Source organism: Bombus vosnesenskii, unplaced genomic scaffold (assembly GCF_011952255.1).
Source record: "Bombus vosnesenskii isolate JDL3184/JDL3185 unplaced genomic scaffold, Bvos_JDL3184-5_v1.1 scf7180000013397, whole genome shotgun sequence".
In the NCBI taxonomy this organism is placed as follows: domain Eukaryota; kingdom Metazoa; phylum Arthropoda; class Insecta; order Hymenoptera; family Apidae; genus Bombus; species Bombus vosnesenskii.
The window spans coordinates 350,955-374,583 of NW_022883022.1; the positions used below are offsets into that span (position 1 = coordinate 350,955).

At 26.9% G+C, this 23,629-nt stretch overlaps 5 protein-coding genes across 13 annotated transcripts; 2 read left to right on the forward strand and 3 right to left on the reverse strand.

The window, feature by feature from the left end:
* Positions 1 to 2,611: 2,611 nt before the first annotated feature.
* On the reverse strand, positions 2,612 to 5,550 carry LOC117237671 (ero1-like protein). 5 transcript variants are annotated; one of them, XM_033501899.1, is made up of 9 exons: positions 5,446 to 5,550; positions 4,681 to 4,942; positions 4,305 to 4,508; positions 4,041 to 4,198; positions 3,771 to 3,956; positions 3,639 to 3,685; positions 3,207 to 3,555; positions 2,829 to 3,122; positions 2,612 to 2,670 (listed from the first exon to the last, which is right to left on the reverse strand). In XM_033501899.1, the coding sequence occupies exons 2-9, from the start codon at positions 4,804 to 4,806 to the stop codon at positions 2,619 to 2,621; spliced, it is 1,416 nt and encodes a 471-aa protein (XP_033357790.1). In that variant the 5' UTR covers positions 4,807 to 4,942; positions 5,446 to 5,550; the 3' UTR covers positions 2,612 to 2,618. The 5 variants fall into 5 exon arrangements, with proteins under 5 accessions (XP_033357790.1, XP_033357792.1, XP_033357791.1 ...); XM_033501901.1 differs by having other exon boundaries at positions 4,883 to 4,942; positions 5,446 to 5,548; XM_033501900.1 differs by lacking the exon at positions 5,446 to 5,550 and adding an exon at positions 5,043 to 5,227 and having other exon boundaries at positions 4,883 to 4,942.
* A 945-nt stretch (positions 5,551 to 6,495) lies between these two features.
* On the forward strand, positions 6,496 to 11,648 carry LOC117237672 (cullin-5). 2 transcript variants are annotated; one of them, XM_033501902.1, is made up of 11 exons: positions 6,496 to 6,561; positions 7,311 to 7,520; positions 7,598 to 7,777; positions 7,845 to 7,986; positions 8,067 to 8,381; positions 8,457 to 8,929; positions 9,021 to 9,284; positions 9,370 to 9,525; positions 9,805 to 10,085; positions 10,165 to 10,288; positions 10,379 to 11,648. In XM_033501902.1, exons 1-11 carry the CDS (start codon positions 6,529 to 6,531, stop codon positions 10,571 to 10,573), a joined length of 2,373 nt encoding a protein of 790 aa, XP_033357793.1. In that variant the 5' UTR covers positions 6,496 to 6,528; the 3' UTR covers positions 10,574 to 11,648. The 2 variants fall into 2 exon arrangements, with proteins under 2 accessions (XP_033357793.1, XP_033357794.1); XM_033501903.1 differs by lacking the exon at positions 6,496 to 6,561 and adding an exon at positions 6,593 to 6,793 and having other exon boundaries at positions 10,379 to 10,573.
* Positions 11,649 to 12,179: 531 nt separating this feature from the next.
* Positions 12,180 to 15,647, reverse strand: LOC117237674 (protein sarah). The gene is made up of 6 exons (XM_033501908.1): positions 15,354 to 15,647; positions 14,374 to 14,643; positions 14,112 to 14,301; positions 13,875 to 14,027; positions 12,816 to 13,140; positions 12,180 to 12,748 (listed from the first exon to the last, which is right to left on the reverse strand). Exons 2-5 carry the CDS (start codon positions 14,629 to 14,631, stop codon positions 13,013 to 13,015), a joined length of 729 nt encoding a protein of 242 aa, XP_033357799.1. The 5' UTR covers positions 14,632 to 14,643; positions 15,354 to 15,647; the 3' UTR covers positions 12,180 to 12,748; positions 12,816 to 13,012.
* A 130-nt stretch (positions 15,648 to 15,777) lies between these two features.
* On the forward strand, positions 15,778 to 20,869 carry LOC117237673 (oxysterol-binding protein-related protein 9). Of its 3 annotated transcripts, none has more exons than XM_033501904.1 (13): positions 15,778 to 16,071; positions 16,607 to 16,822; positions 16,896 to 17,126; positions 17,241 to 17,316; positions 17,383 to 17,472; positions 17,616 to 17,736; positions 17,809 to 17,912; positions 18,907 to 18,936; positions 19,010 to 19,172; positions 19,261 to 19,526; positions 19,604 to 19,998; positions 20,076 to 20,303; positions 20,373 to 20,869. In XM_033501904.1, the coding sequence occupies exons 1-13, from the start codon at positions 15,793 to 15,795 to the stop codon at positions 20,463 to 20,465; spliced, it is 2,292 nt and encodes a 763-aa protein (XP_033357795.1). In that variant the 5' UTR covers positions 15,778 to 15,792; the 3' UTR covers positions 20,466 to 20,869. The 3 variants fall into 3 exon arrangements, with proteins under 3 accessions (XP_033357795.1, XP_033357796.1, XP_033357797.1); XM_033501905.1 differs by having other exon boundaries at positions 15,914 to 16,071; positions 17,812 to 17,912; XM_033501906.1 differs by lacking the exons at positions 15,778 to 16,071; positions 16,607 to 16,822; positions 16,896 to 17,126; ... (2 more) ...; positions 17,616 to 17,736; positions 17,809 to 17,912 and adding an exon at positions 18,227 to 18,647.
* An 840-nt stretch (positions 20,870 to 21,709) lies between these two features.
* Positions 21,710 to 23,612, reverse strand: LOC117237676. Of its 2 annotated transcripts, none has more exons than XM_033501912.1 (3): positions 23,475 to 23,612; positions 23,101 to 23,198; positions 21,710 to 23,022 (listed from the first exon to the last, which is right to left on the reverse strand). In XM_033501912.1, the coding sequence occupies exon 3, from the start codon at positions 22,871 to 22,873 to the stop codon at positions 21,764 to 21,766; it is 1,110 nt and encodes a 369-aa protein (XP_033357803.1). In that variant the 5' UTR covers positions 22,874 to 23,022; positions 23,101 to 23,198; positions 23,475 to 23,612; the 3' UTR covers positions 21,710 to 21,763. The 2 variants fall into 2 exon arrangements, with proteins under 2 accessions (XP_033357803.1, XP_033357804.1); XM_033501913.1 differs by lacking the exon at positions 23,475 to 23,612 and adding an exon at positions 23,303 to 23,461.
* Positions 23,613 to 23,629: the final 17 nt, after the last annotated feature.

Genomic DNA, 23,629 nt, shown 5'->3' on the forward strand with positions numbered 1-23,629 from the left:
AGCGCGCGGAAACTGTTGTGAAAAAATTACCATGTCGAGGTCCAAGCGATGCTCGTTTCGTGGCGCACCAACGATAAACGGAGCATAATACTTTAAATTCCGCATCTCAAAGGTCTTATACTCTGCTTACCGATAGCACGACACACGATTTCGTTTTTACGGATATGACATTTTCGTGCTCGAGATCCATCGCAGCCCCGAGGCGATCCTAGAAGGATCGTGTAGCGCTAATCAAAAGGAAATATTTTGAAGCGGTCGTTTTGACGTACGATCCATCGACTGAGCCCTGCACACGTATCTGCCTCCCACAAGACGGCTGACCGAGGTGCCTGATGACAATTCGTGATATGGAGTATTTGTTTACATGGCATACGAATACCATAGACATAATACGGCCCGGAAATGCGATAAAGAATAAAATGACAGGATAGACGGTAATGTTCTTGGTGTCTCGAAAAAAGAAAATTATTTTACTCGCGTCTATATATCTTACTCGAGAAATTAATCGACAACATATTCTTCGAGCTTGCGATTGTGCGAGTCTCTTAGGATCACGATACACCGAAGGCGTATATTCGTGGTACAGTTGAAGTGAAAAAAATTCTATGGCTGAAAGTAAGACGAAAATTAAGAATAAGGCTGCAATCTTGATAAATTAAACTTGAAAATTTGTCCAGTACGCGAGCTGGTAGATAAAATTTCACTTTCAAGTCCGATAATTGTTAAATTAATTGTTAAATTATTGTAAGTATTGGGTTATGACAAGAAACGTGTCTTTATAAATTTATTCGAAAATACTAGATTCTATAAACATTGCTGGTTGCAATACAAATGCGACGATAATAAGAATACTCGATCGAATATACTTAAATATTAGAATATGAATTATCATAAAACACCTGAATCGTTCTTCGAGATCGTCGCCAGGGTGGTCAACGATCTTTCTCGACTCTTTTCCCGGTTCAATGGGTTCGGATAACAGACGCTTAGGTGTCTGTTATCCGAGAAGATTATCGACTCGGTACGTTGATATTACACCGTACTCTGCGTACCAATATTCGCTCGGAGATTCGCCTTGTAGTTAAAATAAAACGGAATAAGAAATTACAAAATGCTTGCTAATAATTAGAAAATGATTTATTAAAAGAAAATTAGAAAATGTGTATATATGGTTAAAAACTAACGATAAGAAATCGAGAAAAAAGCCTTACTCGTTAAACCATACACGCAGGAATGATATTCGTTAAGAGGGGGGATATAAATAATTTACGATGCATAAAATATTGATGGTATTGTAATTCATATTATATTCGAAACTTCGTTATCTTTTATAATCGCATGTATCAAATCTTCTACTGAAATGAAACGTGTTATATTTTCTTAGAAATAAGCAGGTTACATAATAATTTTGCTACTTTAGATTATAAATAAATCCATAAAAATTAGACACACCACACTAATTCATATCTGTATATAAAATATACATTCTTCCACACTATAATCAAATTCATGTTATAGTTTTCATGTAAGGAATTCATAATAGAATTTCAAATTTTTCGTATAATATACGACCTATTTAGATAAATTATTTCATTATAAATAAATGTAATGGAAAAAGTTTATCATTTAATACATTTTTGTAATCCATAACTTAATACGCTTTTAACTCGTTATTTTATAATCCGTAAGTAGTATAATTTAGCGACAATAAATTAAATTTACGCCTATATACAATAATATTAAATATTTTATAAACTATTATGAATTAGTATATAGAAATATAATACACTGGTGTTTTCTCTTTGTATGTAAATTTGTCGGAAAATAATGTGAAACCTTCTGTCGCCTTCGTTATAAAAACATTTTTCAAAAAATGTACACAATATTATACAAAATTGATTTATCTTGGACGACTTTTATAATATCTTATTGAACCTCAAACGTTACAGTCTATTTGCCTGTAGAACCTTAATAACCAACATTATCTTTGTAAATAGAATAATATACTAATGGTTACATTGATAACAATTTTTATTAAAATAAAAGTAGATGTAAAAAGACAAGCTATAATTTTTAAAGTTTGAAATACTTGTGTATATATCAGTAAGAAAATTTGAACATTTTATGAATTCGATAAATGAAAGTTCTTTCAAAACTGAATATGCTATATGCTGTTTCAAAACTGGTACAAGAATCTTTTCTATAGAAGAAATATTTATCACAGATAGAGTTAAGTTATCGTTAAAATCGCAATAAAATAACAAAGTGCAATCATATGAAATTTGACACTTTTTTAATAATTCAATCAACATTATATTTATTCAATGATAATTCTTCTTTTTCTTATCAATATTAAACTAATTCTAATTATAAATAAAAGATATAAAAAAGATTACGCGTTAAATGTAATAATTTTTATTGCGATTTTATACCACATTTTAAGTATAAATATAAAATTTTTAAATAATTTATAACTGATACAAAAATCAGTTATTTTATAAAGTTACTATATAATTAAATGTATAAATCTAAATAATCAAGGGTTATATAAATATAAAGATTTGTGTGATGTATTTTACCAAAGTAACTTAATCATCTGATTGTTAGTCTGTATTCTGCTATCTCATCATTTGTCTAAATTTATCCAACTCGAAGATACTTTCTGACAATCTGCAAAATTACAAAATAATTAATTATATTTTTTGATAATAATTTCTCTCCTTATATAATCTGCAAAATACCTTAAAAGATGACATTTACATATAAAAGCTTAATATAACGATGATAAAAATAAGAATAAATATAAAAAGCATAATTGTTCTGCTTACCTTCCAATAGCGTTTATAAGTGCAACAATTTCGCTTCTTTCTAAGAAGAATTTCTTTCTATTAAAATTATTTAATGTTGATTCCCATCTGTCGAATTTTCCTGAGAATAGAATTTTTAATGCTGTGCCCAAACCATGCGTTTGAAGTTTTCCCCAAAGTTTACACTTATCGCACCCTACACAGTCCATAATACGAGATATATTCCTAAAATGTTGTCTAAATTGTTCCTTTAATAACTGAGCCTCAGCTCCACCAGTAAACATAACGCTTTCGTTGAAATGATCAGGAAATGATCTAAAACACATTAATATTAAATCTATAAGCATCAATTCATTAGTTATAAATTAATATAATTGATTAGTTAAGACTAATACCTACTTAACAACATTTAAAATATCATTCATTGCCAAACGGGTATCTTTATCTTGTGCTTTGTTACCAGTGTAATATTCTTCTCTTTCCAAATATGGTGCAGCTTTTGCCAAAGCTCTTAATTCAAGCAGATAAGTAAAATATAAATTTTTTAACCAATTTGGACCTTCACCTCCTGTTTCCTCTGGTGAAAATCGTTTTTGAAACTCTTGCAAATTAGGGCCCCATCGGCCACCAGGCACTATCTCTAAATTGTCTTTTGGTGTCAACAAATATTTTGAACACAAATGAATATTAATACTAGTATGAAGCCCTGATATAACACGGTAGAATACCCTTTTTTCCAGACACATCCCTACAAATTATAATATATCACAATAAAATCAATGTATATTTTGAAATATATTATTAGTATACTATTGAATTAAAACTATTCACCATTTATTTTTGAAGATTGAATAAAATTATGTGGCGAATTTTCAGGTCTGAAATTAAGTATACGTATATAAATATAAAATGCAGCAATTTTTAATATCTATTTCATTTTTTATCATTAACTTATATTTTTACCTAAAACAATTTTCCTTGTAAATACTGCGCCATATCCTATGTGCACTCTGTCCTTTATAACCTGTATATCTTTCAGGATTTAGCAAAAGGTCCACATATTCTCCAGGACTAGACTCCTTCACACAAAAATTATCTTGAGCATCATCATATTGTTTCCATAATTCAAAATCTTTGTAGTTCTCTGAACTAAACAAAATATATCAAAATGAATTTGAAATCTTGTTTATAAATAATTCTATTTATGAATGTGCTAGAAATATTCTTTTTTACCTAATTGTTGTGTTTAAATAGCCCAGTTCTTTATTATGATCTTTAGTCCTATGTAAGCAATCATCATATTGTGTAGAAGCTTTGTATTTATCCGCAGGACTTTCATTAAAATGACTGTTCTTTAACATATCTCCTTTTAAACCATCTGGAATGTCTTCCTACAAGTATAAAAATATATATAATATACATAAATTTCAACAATTTGTATAAAATGATATTGTAATATCTTTGCATATAAATCAAACTAACATATTAAATACTTACTTCCTGACAAGGTTGCACATGACAGTATCTTATAGCACATTTACTATCATCAGCCCAGAAAGGGCATTCTTGTTTTAAATTTACTTTATAAAAGCGAAAATAATCTCTGACTAGAAGACTCTGAACTCTTGGATAAATTTTCATATTATTAAAGTAATCCACTGTATCCACATTACAACTGCAGTCATCAATTGATCCCTTCAACTAAATTTTTATAAACATAATTTAATAACTTAAAGTTATGAAAAAGATATTAAGTTAAAGATAATATAAGATAACATATATTCACATATGTTAAAGTTGACAGATTTGATTGTAGGTTATGTTTACTTTTTATGAAAAAAGTTGAATAACGGGAAAACAACGAGAATAGTACCTTACAGAAGCATTGATCATTCTTTTCATTGTTCGTTCCAAAATAATTGGAATGTACAATAGAAGGTAAACACATCGCAAATAATATTAATATGCCGAGCATATTTTCACTGGTTTCGCACTTCATAATTAAATTCACTGGTATACCTATCAATCACCTTTTCTAATTGATAATAGTTATCGTACGTCACCGCGGTACTAACCGAGGTTTCCTCCTTTTATAACACCGACTAGACTACGTGCCACCAGAAACGTAAATTACCCTGTCAAAAGTAAACTTTATTGATGCTTTCATTGTATTGCTTATTGATTAATGTTGTTCCATTAAATGTTCCTCTATTAAATATACACAAATCCACCTACATTTATACAAGTGTTATATTTTTTATTCTATTACATATTTAAGTCAAGCTAAAGTATAACGGTATTTCACACATCTGGAATGTTTTATCTCATCTGTAGCAGACGACCTGTAATCTTAACGTGACGTGACTACAATCACGCTGCCACAGACATGTATTTTTCTTACTAACTTTTTAGTTTAATTATTGTAATACATATTTAACTATTTATTAAATAGTCATTAAATAGTCATTTATTAAATTTCATAATTTTAAATGTAAAATTTCTAATAAAGAATGTGGAATATGTAGTATGTAGCAAATAAATCTTATAGTAATATATTTAAATTATAATGTTTGTAGATTTTTAATTTACCATTATTTACATAATAATAATGAATATGATTTCAAAATGTTCAATTCACATCTATACCCAGAAAAACGTTAACACAACTTCATTTCTATAAATATATATAAATAATAGATGTTTACTCCCCTCTTTTTAGCTAACCATATCCAAGTTTAATTCCACGTGTACTTATAACATTTGTTACTGACTTTAAATGTAAAAAATAGAGTGTTAGAATGATATAATGAGTCATTAAGAACCGAGAAAAGTATTAACTTTTCTTTAACATTATCTTAAAGATTAGCCGTTTTAAATATTTACGTCGATTATCTATCAAATAACAAAATGAATTTAATATAATATAATATAAAATTATTCCTTTAAAATGTACATTTTTCATTTCACACAATTCAGATGTCATAATAAATAACTTGGCATCATAAATTATCCAAATACAAAATAAAATGTTCTTAATTTTGAAATTAAGTTTAAGAAATATAATATAAAAGAATGTCAATAGTTCAATATAAATTTAAAATACATTTGTAATGTAAAATATAATTTTATTATATGTAGATGAAAAATTACTTTTTTAAATTTTGTGCAGCATTTAAATAACGCTACTTTTCATCTATAATTATACATTATTTTCGTTTAGAAAACTTAATTTCTGAATAACGTTTTATACAAATTTGCGCTTTAATATATATATATATATATATATATATACTGTTTTATTATTACATCGCTTTAATATACATACATTGCAATCAGTGCTATAAAAGCTATACATTAAGAAAATATTTGTCTTTTATTCGAAATTTTCTAATACTAAAAGTACAAAAACTATGAAGTTCTTGCACAATGTTTAAAAAACAGCGTTTTAAATAATAAGGAAACATATATAAAAGACATTAATTTTGCATTGTATACAAAAATTAATGTAAACTTTTTATATATAAGAGGAAATGAACTTGGTTTTACATTTATCTTCTACATCTTACATTCCTCTTATTTTTTCCTTAACCTATTTAACATTCCTACATGTGATCTATCTACCTATATATATATATATATATATATATATGTTTTTACTATTTTACATTTATTAGAGTCTCTCATTATAGTATTACATTATAGTACACTATATGTATGTATTATGTTGTATTACGTTTCTTCCTTAGAAAAAATGGTATGTATATATGTATCATCTTTTTTTAAATATATATGATATATCGCGATAAATAAATGTAAAATCTACTTTAATGTTAAAATAAACATCTATTAAAGTATAAATTGACGTTTAAAACAATCCTTATTATAATTAATCAGTACTGTTCACTGTAATACCTATTGTTTGTACTCATTGGCGTAGACTCATTGCGGTATAGGACATGTCAAAACTTTATGCGAAGGTGCCGATGGTTAGTTGTCATTGAATAATAATATTTGTATTTAAAATCAATTTACACTGAGGAATAAATCTGAGAATGATCTTTCAAACTTCTTAAATTTATAAGATTTTTGTTTTATTGTTTTATTTTCGATAATATAATATAAATCTTTATAACCTATACAATGTTTCAATTGTCAAAGAACCTTTTTAACTTTAACTTATATATAAATATCTATAAAATTGTACATAAAAAATATTTGAAAATATTCATGCAATATTACTGTATACTAATACAGTATACTAATGATTAACTTAGATATTGTTATTTTTCAACAATTAGATACTAATTTTTCGATTATGTAGTAGAACTATAAATCATTAGTTAATAAAAATATTTTCATAGATGGTATTGTATATATATTTTAATTTTTATGTTTGATAAAAAAAATAATGCACAATGAATAAGATAATATTCGTGTTAATAATAAGAGTTTAGTATGTAAACATAAAATTAAAGTTAATTTTGTACTAAATTATGTGTTTAGGATAAAAATCAGTTTATGTTTGAAGATAAATGGCCATGTATGAGACCAACTATTTTGAAATTACTCAAACAAGAACCTGTTACTCAAGCAGAATGGCAAGATTTATTCTTCTTAGTTCATGCAGTATGTGTATGGAATGACAAAGGTGCTCTTAAATTATTAGATGCGCTCAAAGAAGACATAATGGATTTTATAAAACAAGCTCAGCAGGTACATATTATAATTTATAAATACAAAAAAAATATTTTTATCAACAGAAAAATATTACTGTTTTATGCACTTTCTAGAGAGTTTTAGCACACCAAGAAGAGCAAGCTTTATTGAAAGCATATATAGCTGAATGGAGAAAATTTTTTGCACAATGTAATTATTTGCCAACACCATTTAGACAATTAGAAACGTCTCTTGCTGGAAAGGCACCATCCAGTGTTCAAAAAAAAAGCCAACCTGATGATATTGTTAGAAAAGTAAAGTTCTTTTTTTTAATTTTTCGATAATATAATTCCATAATATACATTTTTTTGTTTATTATAGCTAATGTTGGATAGTTGGAATCAAAGTATATTTGGAGAAATAAAACAAAAACTTCAAGATTCAGCTATGAGACTTGTTCGTGCTGAAAGAAATGGTGAAGCCTTTGATTCACAACTCGTTATTGGTGTTAGAGAATCTTATGGTATATAACAAATTTTTGTTTATATAAATTATCTCCTTATACATCTTATAAATTTAAAGTTGTGTTGAATTACATTACAGTAAATTTATGTTCAAATGCAATTGATAAGCTTCAAATCTATAGAGAGAATTTTGAAGCAGCATATATAGAAGCAACAGAAGCATTCTACTGGGTTAAAGCACCTGAACAGCTATCATTACATGGTGTAGAAAATTATATGCGTTATGCTGATGCAAAGTTACAAGAAGAAGAACTTCGTGCCCAAAAATACTTAGAACCAAACAGTGCTAGTGTACAGCTTTTAACTGATTGTTGCGTACGTGTATTAGTGGCAACTTTTAAGCCAGCCATATTAGCAGAATGTCCGCGAATGATTCAGCATCGTCAAACAGATAGTGAGTATAATGTAATTTGAATTATATTTTTATAATAGCATTTTTGTAATGGTATAAAATGAATTACAATTATAGAACTTAGGTTAATGCTAAAACTAATGGATAGAGTTCCTGAAGGAGTTGGTCCAATGTTAAGAAATTTAGAAGAACATATAGCAAGTGCAGGTTTAGCTGATATGATGGCAGCTGTGGATGTTATTACTCAAGATTCTGAAAAATACGTTGAAAGATTATTAGATCTTTTTCGTCGGTTTTCAATTCTTGTTAAAGAAGCATTTGATGATGATCCTCGATTTCTAACTGCTCGAGATAAAGCTTACAAACTTGTTGTAAATGATGCAACGGTATTCAGATTAGAATTACCTGCACGTCAGTGTTCTGGTATTGGTACAACGATTTTAAATAATAAACCCAACAACAATAATAATGGACAGCCAGAATCAAAGTGTCCAGAACTTCTAGCTAATTATTGTGATATGTTACTTAGGAAAACACCACTCAGTAAAAAATTAACTTCTGATGAAATTGAAAGCAAACTCAAAGATGTAGTATGCACCTTAACTTATATATATTACTATTATATTTTTAATATCTAAAATCATTTTATCTCATACTTATCTTATATTGGTTTTATTTTAGTTATTAGTGCTAAAATATGTTCAAAATAAGGATGTATTTATGCGCTATCATAAAGCTCATTTAACAAGGCGTTTAATATTAGATACATCCGCTGATTCTGAGAAAGAGGAAAATATGGTAGAATGGCTTCGTGAAGTCGGAATGCCTGCTGATTATGTTAATAAATTAGCACGAATGTTTCAAGACATTAAAGTGTCACAAGATCTAAATCAACAATTTAAAGAGCAATGTAGAGCTGCTATTGCAGATAGTATTAACATTAAGGTATGAGCTAAGATGTTATAATAATATTTCGGTTTATATATTGTGAAACATATATATTAAAAGGCATTAATATAATTTGTTATAGATATTAAATGCAGGTGCTTGGGCTAGAGGTAGTGAACGTGTCACCGTAAGTTTACCACTGCAACTGGAAGATTATATTCCTGAAGTAGAAGAATTTTATAAAAAAAAACACAGTGGAAGAAAATTACAGTGGTACCATCATATGTCTAATGGCACGGTAAGAAAGAAAATGTCTTGTAAACAAAATATTAGAAAAAGATATTTTTATATCTTTTTAAGTATTGTTATGATTTAAAAAGGAAATTTTTTGGCCATAATCATAAAAGTGTTAAGTGTTAAGTTTCGATCAGAAACTATGTATATGTTTATTAAAGCAGAATAACATAAATTTTTCTGAAGCAGTAAACATGGGTATAGAGTAAAATTTTTCAAAAAATTCAATATCTCGGTTCTAATTTTCAGCTTCACCTTGCAACCAATTTGGATGGTGTTCCAGATAACATTTTCTAACCAAGTGGGACGCTTTGATGTGGATGTAACAACATTTCAAATGGCAGTTTTATTTGCTTGGAATCAGCGGCCGTTTGAAAAGATATCATATGAAAATTTGCGATTGGCAACAGAACTTCCTGATCCGGAACTCAGACGAACTTTATGGTCTTTGTGTGCCTTTCCAAAACTCAAACGTCAACTTCTTCTAGTTGAACCACATGCGCATAGTCCCAAAGATTTTGCAAATGATACACGATTTTGGGTGAACCAAGAATTCGCTATAGTGTTAGTAATACTTTTTGAAAAATCGCGCAATAATTTAATTTACTCAAAATATATATAATTAATTCTTTTTAATTCTTAGGAAAAATGGTAAACTGCAAAAACGAGGTAAAATTAATTTAATAGGAAGACTTCAATTATCAACTGAACGAAGTAAAGAAGAAGACAACCAATCCATTGTACAACTTAGAATACTAAGAGTTCAGGTACACTTTCTATTCAATTAACTTTGTCTTTTTACCTTCCTCTAAGTAAAATTAATGATACATATATCTTTTACGTATATCTTTTAACAGGAAGCAATCATCAAGATTTTAAAGATGCGTAAAAAAATCAGTAATGCTCAGTTACAAACCGAATTAGTTGATATATTAAAGAATATGTTTCTGCCAAGTAAAAAGATGATAAAAGAACAAATTGAGTGGCTTATTGAGCATAAATATATACGTAGACACGACGATGACATTAACACCTTTGTGTATATGGCATAGGTCGGGATTATACATACGTATAATACTGTTCTTATGATTAATATTATATTTTTATAAAAATTCAGTTCTTGTTTATCAGATTGTATGCTCAAAAATCGCAATGTAATTGAAAGATGTTAACGTTGTTTGTAACATGTTCACAAAAAACACATCTTTTAAATGAAAAGTTAGTACCATCATACAGAGTCATATCGTTTATAAATTATGATTGAATATGATATCGCCTTCGACCATGAAAATATGTATTACTAAACAGGTAACTATTATAATATTTCAAAAACTCGGACTATAAAATTGATTAGTTTTTTCTTTCTCTTTCTTCTCTTCTTTCTTTCAAAACTTGAAAACATCAAGGGAAAAAATGTACAAGATCAAAAATTTTTATTTCGTTATATGTCATTATGTTGTCTTTTACTTTTGACGTAATCACAATTTCATAAATATAGTTTATACCTTCTGTTTTATACAAAAATAAAGCAAATTGTTTAAAATATTTATAAATACTATAAACTCGTCACAGATGTATTTAATTTTCAATGACGATGTTCACGATATGTACATTATACATTTTAACACACGTCTAAACGTAAATGCATGGATATGTTTATTTACTGCAAGTGTACATATTTTCCAAATATGATTGTTTTTCATTGACTTATTTGAATTGTAGAAAGTACAGAAATTACAGAACTTTTTGTATACAATATTTTTTGTATTCTGTTTTTATGAACTACATTATGTTTCTTTTAACCGAAATAATATTAATAATTTTTGATTGAAGAAATGTAAAATGAACAAAAATTCATACAAAGGGAGAATATAAGAAATGGCCTATACCGTTACATATAAATGCAAGGTTATAAAATTTTAATTCTTTTATATTTTAATAATAAAACGTTGTATAATCCCTGTACTAAAGAAATTTTACATAATTGTATTGTGAACAATAAGATCTTTACTCAACACACACATTACTATTAACATTTATGTGTATAAAGCTTTTATATTATTTCAATGTGCGATTGACAAGTGTAAAAGTGAACAATTTCGAAATTAAAAAGGATTTTTTATATTTTTTGATGTATCTTATTACATTTTTCCTAAAAAGTTTTATTTTAAAATACACAAATTTTCATGAATAAAACAATACCTTTCAAAATTAAGCTAGAATATCTAATATAATTTAAATTAAATAATTGAGTAAATAGATCATAAAAAGACATTTTCTTTATCTCTGTAAGATTCAGACATAAAAACAGGTTTTGAGTAACATATTTATTCACACAAAAGTAATTTGCTATAACATATTTATAAATTTTCAACAATTCTATATTACTTTAAATCTTACATCAATATGAAATATATTTTATGCAAGTGGGAACACTATATACATTTACATATACAGATGCATAAACATTATTGTTACAAAAAAAAACATGTAGCACTAATACATTTTGAATAACACATTAATATGTTATTGCAAAGAATTCTTCCTGAAATGATAACACTACTTATAATTTTATTAAGTATATATATATCCTAAAAATTTAATTAATAAAATATACATTCTCCCTAAAGATTTATTTTTTTTAATGAAAAAAAATCATTCACACACTTCCAAATTTTAATATTGATTAATTAAAATATGACAGAAAACAGTATCATTGATACCACTTTTCATATGTTGCATGGTACATTCTTATAATCACATATATGTACATTAAATATCAATGTTACTCAAACTTATCACACACACACCCACTTTGTAACAAATTATATTTCTCGAGTAACTCTTGCTTGAAATTCTGAGATAATTAACAAATCAAGAATTTAATTCTAATTGCCTTTTCTAAGATCATAAATTTTATATACTTCCTTTAAAAGTATTTGTAACATCGATACTTCGAGTGAAACGTTAATATCGCTAATTTCAATATCGTTTACCCTTGATACTGTAATATTAATTTTTATAATTGTAAGTAAGCATCTAATATTTTAAATTGTGATTTTAAATTAAAAGAGGATGAGAATTGGTGTAAAGTTATTCCGAAATATTATATAGATTTTTCTAGTAGTTTATTTGTACGTTATTTAATATTCGATGACTTTTTTAAATTATTTCATTATATCACGTATTTTTATATATTTATAATGTCAGCATAAAATATTATTTATCTGTAAACGAAAACATAACTTTTAATAAAATATTTGTTATCTATTTATTATCTTTTTAAATACTTACATATATTACTCTGAGCAAAACACATTTACAGATTATTTCTTGTGAATTTGTGATCTCAAATTAAAGTATTAATTTTGCAATATTGCAATATAAATTTTTGAGTGTTGAATATCATTGTTTGTAATGCCACTAATTGCTTCTTGGATGGATAAATAATTCATTGTCAAATGAGTGGACAATATTTCTAATAGAGCTGTTTATGAATGTTCTGGACAACGTGTATGTTGAATACGTGGAACATTTTTCATAGGATTTGTTGTTTCACAAACATGTACAACTATGCCAGGTTGTCCTGAACCACCAGGATGTAATTCATGACTGCCTCCTGTAAAATTATTTGTATGATTGGTATATACATACATGTGTACATAATATATACATGTATAGGAAACCTCCGATAACTGCCAAAATAGAATCTCTCGATAATTGCATCTTCGTCATCCCTACTACTGGGGGGTGGTTCCCCTCAATGCACTGGAAAGCTCAGCGACCCGCGAAGGGTCGATTAGTCTCACATGATTCAATCCCAGATATTGCTGAGACAATGTACGTATTTAGATAATAATTAAAAAATGAAACCTTTTTATTTTTAACGTTTTTTTAAATTAATCTTTTACAAACGTATTTGTGGGAATTTTCTGATTAAAATGAAACGGAACACGATAAAATCTGAATTATATTTACTTATTGATGTTTATTATCACCTATTTAATTATCATTAAGTATGCAAATATGCTCCAAATTATATCGTGTTTGGTGTCATCTTAATATGTTAGTGAAAGCTTCATTGATCACGAATCAAAAATAAAAAATTTTGATCTTTTTAATTAAAGGTCTCAACTTATCACGAGCCTCTAATGTTTGCCGAACGCTTCGGCTCTCAGTTCCTCTTCCTCTTTTACTTGCGTTGTCCTTTTCTATGTTCAGTACAGCTAAGATTTCAGTTTCAAGGAATAGAATCGTTTGCAACACCTGGGTCCCGAATTTCTGGCAGTTATCGGAGATTTTCGTACTAATACACATGGAACAACATGCTATAAACTCCTTAAATGACAGAACCTGCAGATAAATTTGCTATAGCAGCCAATAAGTCATGATTAACTAAAGGTTCGCCTTCCTCTCTAGGCTGCCATCCAATAGGTGGTGAAGCAGGTGGTGAAATTAGGAACTGTTTTGTTAATGCTGGTGGGTGAAGGTGTTGATCTTCTACATCTGAAATATATATTATTTTTAAAGTTGATAGAACTCTCGTTAATTCTTATAACATAATGTTCATTAAAAAATAAATTTACAAACCTATTGGGGTAACAGGTTGTGCAAAATAACAGTTGATATCTGTCTCACCAAAATGAGCTTGATGTAATTGTATTCTGGCATTTGCTGCTGCACTTGGAGAACTATAATTCACTCTCATTCTTCTAAATGATCTAAAATATTGAAATGTAGCATCTTCCCCAAACTGTTTGAAGAGATTCTGTATTTCTTCCTACAGAAACAAAACATATGCTTATTAGATATTGAATTTATTATATTCAATTTTACTATATATTTTTGTCACCTTTAATTCATCATCTTTAAAAACTCTGGGATCTACATTAGTTACAATAACTGATGTTGGTAAATCTTCATCATGTACTAAATCTTCAATAGTCCTTGTATTTGTATCAGAACGATTTTTTTCTACATCAAATTCTAGCTCCAATTGTTGATAATTAGGATGTAAATTTGGTAATCCATCAACTTCATTTATAATTATATTTTCAGATTCTTCTAGTTCTTCCTCTTCCACTATATTAGAACCATGTTTCTTCTCCATATCTGTTCTATGCTGCATATAGAAGTACTAAATTGTAATTTATTTGAATTTACACATTAACATAAAGATATAATAAAGATATATATATATATATATATTTTTTATTATATATATTTTATTATATATATATATATATATAGTATCTACAATACAGAAACTAACTAAAAAAATATATTTTCTTATAAATATTTTGCATGTCTACTGAACGAATATTTTCAATATATAGCTCTCATTCATTTTTATATTTTAATTTACAAAAAAGCAATATTCTTTTATTATAAATGATCTTATATGTTCAGTTAATGACTTTTAATATATTACCAAAACTTTAATAATACTGTAATTTATTTATCAAGTAGGTATCTACAACGTTAATCAAATTATCATAGTATAACGTATAATTTTTTAAATCAGTTAATCAAATATTGCATATTTTTTAAAATAAACATTATGTCACGAATCACTCTTGGGGTAAATAATTCATAAACTATGAATAATAGAAATGTATATATTGCAAAATGATTACAAACCACGAATTTATTTACAATTAATTGTAATTGTTAGTTGCAAGGTAATATTACGTATTATCATGCTAAAATAAATAAGAATATTAAGCGAGGACTATGTATAATAAATAATAATAAATAATAAATAATGTGTAGAGACATAATATGTCAAAGGTAAAGTAATTAATCAGCTGACTGAGAACAGATAATACTTACATGTTTTCTCTTAAGCAGTTAAATCGAATGTGCGCCTTCTTAATATTTATTCAGATCGAGAGAAAATTGTTTATTTTCTTTACTTATTTATTTATGTATACATTCATACATTCATATATATATAAAATCCTTCATTGTATTAACGTTATTATTACTCATTTATACAACTTTCGATGTTACATGTTGCATTCGTTATTTTATTATTATCGTAATGTAATCTTTTATAATCGTAGACTATAAGAAGTAACTAGAAAGATAAGCAAATCAGTATAGACAAGCTTTTGCAGTAGAATCATCTGTTATCGAAGAAAAACTTGTTTCATTGACTGCGCATGTCAAGTAAAAATAGATATTTGTATTATTTAGAACATTCAATTTTGTAAATTCACAGTGAGTTTAGAAATTATATTTTTTAGATACCATGTAAATTGTTTTAAATATGACGAAGATATTTGGAAATTCGTCTTATGTTAGTTTTCTTATCGAGTTACCTCTCTATGAGTTCATACAGGACACACTAGGCAAATGTAATATATATATATATATACAATTATATGCTTGCCTTATGCATACACATACACTCATAAATAACAGCGAGCAACAAATAACAATGTCGACGATGGAAGGTTCACTTAGTAAATGGACAAATGTTGTTAATGGATGGCAATATCGTTGGTTTGTTTTAGATGATAATGCTGGTCTTCTATCGTATTATACGGTAAGAATTTTTAAATATTGTAATTGTAACATTTACTGTTCTCTTGTTCATTAATAGGTTACACCCCATTTTCTTTTTAAACATTTCTGCAATGTTTAATTCAAAATTATAATTTAATATAAATTTCTGTATGCATCAGTAATCTTTGAATTTATTTATTAGTTGCTTCAAAACATTATTTGTATCTCTTTAAATATCTTGCACATCTGTCATAGTCAGCTGATCTCTAAATATTTAGTTACAAAATTACATTTAATTTCAAAAGTAATTACCAATTTTATGTGGTAAAGTTAAATCATATTCAAAAAGAATTATTATGGATATGTAAATTTTATCATGTTATATCAATTATAATTTAATTATCAATAGTTAATTGATATTACATGAAAATTTTATTATTGCTTTTTTCGATATCTAATTTTTAAACAAATATATATTTAAATTGCAAATATTAATGATATTTTCTTTACAATTGCTATAAATATTATATTTTGAATATGATAAATTGTTATGTTATACCTTAATTATATTGCAGAGTAAAGAAAAAATGATGAGAGGAGCACGTAGAGGATGTGTACGTTTAAGAGGTGCTATTATAGGTATTGATGATGAGGACGATAGCACATTTACAATTACTACATCATCATACAAAGATGATCCAAAAACATTTCATTTTCAAACAAGAAATGCAGAGGAACGAGAACGTTGGATTCGTGCTTTAGAAGACACTATATTACGTCATTCACATGCTGTATGGTTACTTAGATATTAAGAACAAAATCTACATTTAGTTTAATGCTTAAGTAAAATTTAAATTACTCTAGAGATGGGATCCTAAAAAATCTCCTCCGAAGCAAGACTTTGATCGCAAAGTAGCTGAAGCAGATGCTTACCTTCAATTGTTGATTGATCAAATAAAATTAATTGAAACAAAACAAAGATCTGTTGCTACAGAAGATGAAGAAAAGCAACAAGAATATACAGCAATTTTATCTCAAGCCAATGCAATGCTTAATTCAGTTAAACATACAATTGTTCAATTACAAATTGCAAAGGTAAATATTCATTATAAATATAAGACACCATATTAATAAATCTTTATAATTAAATTTTATACATTTAATAGAATTAGGTATAATTTGTGTGCAGTAAAAATTCTATACTTTTAGAATACAGCAATACCTGTAAATGGAGTATATAGGGGACCCACTGATTCAATACATGTTTCGTCTTCATTATCGCATGGTATGTATTTAAATGTGAGTATAAAATACACCTATAATGAAAGACATGCAATATAATAAATTTTAGTTGCTGTTAGAGAACCAGAAGCAACTGTACAGACTGGTATTGAATTAGGTTCTGAATGTGTAGAACTAAGAGTACCTACATTGCCAAATGGTAATTTATTTTTTCTTATTTATGTGTACTAAATTAAAAATAAATGTCAAATTATTAAGTTATAGTATTCCTAAAAATAAAACTATCAATCAAGTAGACAAATGGTTTAAAATACATATTTTCATTGATTTTTACTTGTAAAGCTGTTGTGGATAGGGATCTCCCTGTACCCCAATTCTCTTATTCATCTTCGGATGAAGACGAAGATTATTATGATGCAGCAGACGAAATATCACCTCCTGCAATGCAAAATCATATCAGTATGTAAGTATTTATCAGGGTTCGTGAATCTTTAATATAAAATTTAAGAAATATGTGATATATTTTGTAATTCAGTAGAAGACGAGATAGTGAACGTTCACATGTGGATGTATCGAACGAAAATCGGAAGCAAAATCCGTTGCCACCTACAAAAGGTGATGGCTCTGTTGATTACGATGGTAAGTATTAATCTATGTTAAATGCTTAAAAGTTGATATGTTTCATATATTGTTTAACAAATATAAGATCAACTTTTGTATACATTTGTATACATTTCTTTTTTCTTAGGATATGATAACTGTATTTTATTTGTTTTCAGTTTTTTATTATACATATATTTATATATAATTTTAGTGTGTATATGTTTAAAATTAAGAAAGAAATTCAAATAAAGTTTATATAAATATTTAATCAAATTAAAAGAATGATAAAAACATTAAAATATGTTATGATTATTGTTAATTATTTATAACAAATATATCTATATTACAAATTCAGAGTAACAAATAAAACACAGCATAAAGCATATTCAAATTTTAAATAAGAAAGAAATTACATAAACATTAAAAATCCATAATAAATTGCATTCGTTATCGATAATAGAGGTTCGATATCAGTCGACTTAACCCACAACTACAATTATTATACACGTGAATTGTCGTGTCATCCGAACCTCGTAGTAAAGCATTATCAAATTTGTAGTTAAAATCAAGTGTGAATATTTTTTAGTATGACACAATTACAGAAAAATGAATTTAATCAACTTCGAATAGTTTTCCCCTCTTGGAAAATTTTGTTTCTCAGAAAAAGACGTTTATATTGCGTATAGTCAATATCATATAATGATCGTATTTAGGAATGGATTTTAACTGACATTTTATAAAAACACAATATGCTGGGTGCAGCTTCAAATAGTAAGTTTTTAAATTATAGTAAAATATATACATAACAAAAGAAATCTTTTTATATTTATGCGAAAATTTCTGTTCTTATAGGTTGTATTTTTTGAGTTTAAAGTTTTAAATTGGTATACATATTACAACTATTATTGACTTAAGAGAAACATTAAAACGAATTATATTAAAAAAAGAAATTACTTTTTTTCTCATTTTTTAAATCACTGTACATTATTGTTTATAAATTATTGTTGTAAGCTTTTGTTACATGTTACAGCCCTTTATGAAGAGGAAAGTGAAACAGAAAGTTAGTAACTATTATATTAATAACATAAATTATTTAAATAAAATTAAATCCTTATCTTTATGGTACTTTTTAGTGGATTCCATGGAATCCCATGGATCCGTAGTGACTCATCTTCTATCTCAAGTAAAAATTGGTATGGATTTAACAAAAGTAGCATTACCTACATTCATTTTGGAGCGCAGGTCGCTTCTTGAAATGTATGCAGACTATTTTACTCATCCAAATCAGTTTGTAAGGTATATTCTATGAAATAAATAATATTAGTAATATTTTTCAAAATTATTTGTTGAAACTCTTTATACACTATAGTATTTCATATTTTAGCATAGCAGATATGTCTACTCCTAAAGATAGAATGGTTCAAGTAGTTCGTTGGTATTTATGCAGTTTCCATGCAGGTCGTAAATCAGGGGTAGCTAAGAAACCATATAATCCAATATTAGGTGAAATTTTTAGATGTCATTGGGATATTCCTAATGATGCTATAGATAGTTCTAATGATACAAAACTAGTTGTTGGAGGTCCTGTACCTTGGTGCAAAGAAAATCAGCTTTCATTTATTGCTGAACAAGTTTCTCATCATCCTCCCAGTAAGTTTACTTATATTTATTTATTAAAATCTTTTAAAAATATTTTTCTAGATAAATAAGCATGATTCGTATTATAGTAAGTGCATTTTATGCTGAACATTATGCAAAAAAGATTAGTTTTGGTGCGCATGTATGGACGAAAAGCAAATTCCTTGGACTGAGTATAGGAGTACATAATGTTGGAAAGGGTTGGGTAAATGTATTACAACATGGAGAAGAATATGTATTGACTTTCCCAAATGGTTATGGTAGATCTATTCTTACTGTACCATGGATAGAGTTAGGGGGGACTGCAACTATTCATTGTACACAAACTGGTTACCATGCTGCTGTAGAATTTTTGACAAAACCTTTTTATGGCGGTAAGCGTAATCGAATTACATGTCAAATTACACAACCAGGAGATAAGAAACCATTTGTTGTTATAAACGGAGAATGGAGTGGTGCCATGGAAGCAAAGTGGTCTGATGGAGTATGTACACAAGATGTTATAAAAGATACCAATTTCTCATTTTATTCTTTTTTTATTTATAAATTCAATTTTTATAGAGAACTGAAATTTTTGCGGACGTTAAAGAACTTTACACTCAAAGAAAATTAGTGAAGCCAGTGTGTGAACAAGAAGAACACGAATCACGAAAAGTTTGGCGGGATGTAACTGTTGGATTAAGGATTAACGACATGGAAAAGGCAACAGCTGCTAAATGTGCAATCGAACAAAAACAACGAGATGAAGCACGTAATAGAAAAGAAAACAATATTAATTGGCAAACTAAGGTACATTTTTCTTTCAAAATTACGTACTTTTTATTTCAAATGATTATATAAAGTCTTATCTTTTAATAGTTGTTCAAAGAAACTAAAGATGGTAGTTGGGTCTATGTAAAACCACTTGCAGACAGATTACATTCTTGTTCCAATCAAAGTGCTACAACATAAATGATTTGCTGCAGTTTTAGATATTGCACAGTACTAGAAATTTAAGGCCTAACACATATGATTCATAATATGTTTACTAATTTTAAATCTAATGACTCTGTGCTATGCAGAAGAACAAAACTGAAAGGTATTATAAATTCCTTCCTTAACATTTTTTTTTTTTTATATAAACCTGATTAAGTACAATAGCAAATATTTAAATACTATACAATATTAAGATTTCATTGAAAGGTACATATGTATTTTGATAGCAGGCAAATTATTTTTTATAATATATTATCACAGATATAATTACTGCTTTAAAGGAAACAAGTTTACATAGTATTGTGCTATATATTATATGTTGACATCGACATACAAGCTTATGTACTGTTAAAAAAATATATACAGCTATAAAAACAATATTTCTGATGATGATTTATCGTTTCTATTAAGAAGAATTGCAATACAGTTTTAGCATAACACAATACAAATAAAAGTTAAATATTAATTATGTAGTAATAGACCTAATGCATAAAGCATGCTTCTCTAATATGTTTTAGCTGTTTCCATAATATAGCATTAATGGAACATTAATGAAATTTAATTACACGAATTTTTTTCATTCCATAATAATTATGTATGTTATTGAACTTTGGATATTTTTAAATAATTACTTCCAGATAGTATCCAACATGATTTAATTAATAAATTTAAAAAACGGACAACTGTACTCGTGATTGTAAAAATAATATGCATATATATGATGTACATTATATTTATGTACATAACTGTTTGTTCTTAATTTCCATGAAACACACACACACATACACACACAGAGCATTAATCATACATAATGTAAATATATATAAATCTCCCTCATAGCTTGCTATGTATAAGATTTTCCACATGTTTTAATTGTTTTTAAATTAACCACAGAGTATTAGAGTATCTCCATGAGATTAATTTCATTTAGTTATGTTACAGTGCTTAGATATTTATATTAAGTAAAATCGTGATTTATAATCATTCAAATTTTATTAACCATAGATAGCGCATTGTAAAATATTCCTATTCAATATAACATGTAATATATGAATAAATATATGTAAATTTTTGATAAAATAAAACTTTATTCATGCATCAAAATAACGCACACTCTTAATATAAATCAAAATTATGAAATTTTTAATTTCATTAAAAGGTTTAAAAGTAAATTAGAAATCATTTATTAAGAAACATCATTTATTTATAAAAAATTATTTATGAAATATTCAAAATTTGTTATATTTAAAAAACACAAAAGATATTTTTTATTATTAAGTATTGTCTGTAAAATTTTCTAGGCATATATGTCCAATATAATAATCAGTTACAGTTCTATGAAGCCGTGGAAATCGTTTTGTTGATGCTATTAAATGTTCCAAACCTGCTGCTATTACTGAAAAACTAACTTCACAATACGATTTATTTACAGAATCAATAATATTTTTGTCTGTTTCATATTTATATAATACTTTGACAACTGATATTCTTTGCAAAGTTACAATATTATCGTCTGACATTTCCTTAGGCTCAATCATTAAATTTAAGTGCCAATCCATTGGTTTTAAAATGAGAGACTGAATTTCTTTTCCTATAAAGCATTGCAAAATTATTTCTTCACCAATCATACCAATCATTGAAGTTTTAATAGCAAGTAAAAAATCATTAAAGGGATCTGTTGCAGTCTTACTTTGTGAGTTACTTAATAAATTGTAATCCACAGCACAATTCCATAATTTAAGTGAATTATCTGGAAGAATTTTCCCTAAATATTGTAAACATCTGTTACAAATCACAACATTTTCATCTATTTTTAAGTTGTGATTAAGTAAATTTGAGTGAATGATGAAGAAAAGTGGCCCATAGAAAATCTCAGACTCTGATGGAATCAAATTATGCATAGTATTACTATGATTATGCTTACAACAAAACCATTCGCTTGAATCATAATTCATATCTGGTAAAGGTAAAATCCTTTTAATATACATGTTTTTAGAAACAATGTTTTCGCAACAAGCACACATTATACGACATTTACCAGTATTAAATAACTCAGTAGTTTTAAAAGAATCATTCAAAGAATTAACATTGAATGCTGGATTGGTAATTATTTGCGTTTTAAAAGATCCAAATACAGGATCAGATATTGTTTGTACACGGAAACAAATCCAATTGCTTGTAACATTTAATGTTGATAATGAATCTGGTATTAACTTTACAAATTTTGTTAAAAATGTTTTTGTATTATTTTCTATAGTTATTTTTATACTTTCTTTTGAAACCTTTATTGTAGCTCCTGTTGAATTTACTTTTTTCTTTAAATGAATAAAAACATTGCATATTTGAAGCCTAGGTCGTAGTTCTAATGTTATAGATTCTATCATATTGAAAATTTAAAAAATTAAATTGTAGTTTTTCAATTAGATAAAAATGTAAATAATTTCTCCTTCGCACTGACTCAAATTCAATCCAATACATATGACTCCATATATATGAATTCTCTTTTTTATATTTTAATTATATTTTGTTAAACCTAAAAATAGATTTTAAATTTGATTTTTCCTATTGTACAATTTATCTAAGGCATGTAACAAAATTCTAATAAGTTTACCTTCAAAATGGTTCCTTTTTGATATACAAGCAAATAAATCTTCTGAACCCAATGATCTTAATATATACTAAATTTAATTCTGTAGCTTATTAATACACCTAAAGGAATAAATTTTTATAAATTAGCGAAATATCATAAAATTAAGGGGAATATTATAATAAATAAAAGTATCAAAATTTATTACAAAATAAATAGAATTTACCAAAAAAATTTTGTCTACTATGGTTTTAGTCTGATTCTAATTATTTTAAATCTTAATATTTTTAAATATTCCACGCGAATAAATAAACAGTTACAATTCATAATGTAATTGTCTAGTATACCAACTTTTTTGTCTAGTATACCACGTGTTTCTTGGCAATCACTATACGTACCTTGTCTTTCCAAATATCGCTTATTGTAAATTGGATCTTATCTCATGTAAGAAAATACACATTATTCCAGTTAATGCTTCGATTTGTTGAATAGAATCTATAAGTCCTTATACACGCATCTCGTAGATTAAAAATAATATGAAAAGAAAGCTGAG

Bases quoted from the DNA above. Each gene is read 5' to 3' on its own strand.
- LOC117237676 (XM_033501912.1), bottom strand. From the start codon at position 22,873: ATGATAGAATCTATAACATTAGAACTACGACCTAGGCTTCAAATATGC.
- LOC117237671 (XM_033501899.1), bottom strand. From the start codon at position 4,806: ATGAAGTGCGAAACCAGTGAAAATATGCTCGGCATATTAATATTATTT. The intron at 4,509-4,680 runs GTACTATTCTCG...ATAAAAATTTAG, and splicing joins ATGATCAATGCTTCTGTAAG to TTGAAGGGATCAATTGATGA. The intron at 3,957-4,040 runs GTAAAAAAGAAT...TATTTTGTTTAG, and splicing joins TATTTAAACACAACAATTAG to TTCAGAGAACTACAAAGATT.
- LOC117237673 (XM_033501904.1), top strand. From the start codon at position 15,793: ATGACGAAGATATTTGGAAATTCGTCTTATGTTAGTTTTCTTATCGAG. The intron at 17,737-17,808 runs GTAAGTATTTAT...TTTGTAATTCAG, and splicing joins ATGCAAAATCATATCAGTAT to TAGAAGACGAGATAGTGAAC. The intron at 19,999-20,075 runs GTATGTACACAA...CAATTTTTATAG, and splicing joins AAGCAAAGTGGTCTGATGGA to AGAACTGAAATTTTTGCGGA.
- LOC117237674 (XM_033501908.1), bottom strand. From the start codon at position 14,631: ATGGAGAAGAAACATGGTTCTAATATAGTGGAAGAGGAAGAACTAGAA. The intron at 14,302-14,373 runs GTGACAAAAATA...TTGTTTCTGTAG, and splicing joins TTAAAGATGATGAATTAAAG to GAAGAAATACAGAATCTCTT. The intron at 14,028-14,111 runs GTTTGTAAATTT...TATATATTTCAG, and splicing joins ACAACCTGTTACCCCAATAG to ATGTAGAAGATCAACACCTT.
- LOC117237672 (XM_033501902.1), top strand. From the start codon at position 6,529: ATGTTGTATTACGTTTCTTCCTTAGAAAAAATG. The intron at 7,778-7,844 runs GTAAAGTTCTTT...TGTTTATTATAG, and splicing joins CTGATGATATTGTTAGAAAA to CTAATGTTGGATAGTTGGAA. The intron at 10,086-10,164 runs GTTAGTAATACT...TTTAATTCTTAG, and splicing joins AACCAAGAATTCGCTATAGT to GAAAAATGGTAAACTGCAAA.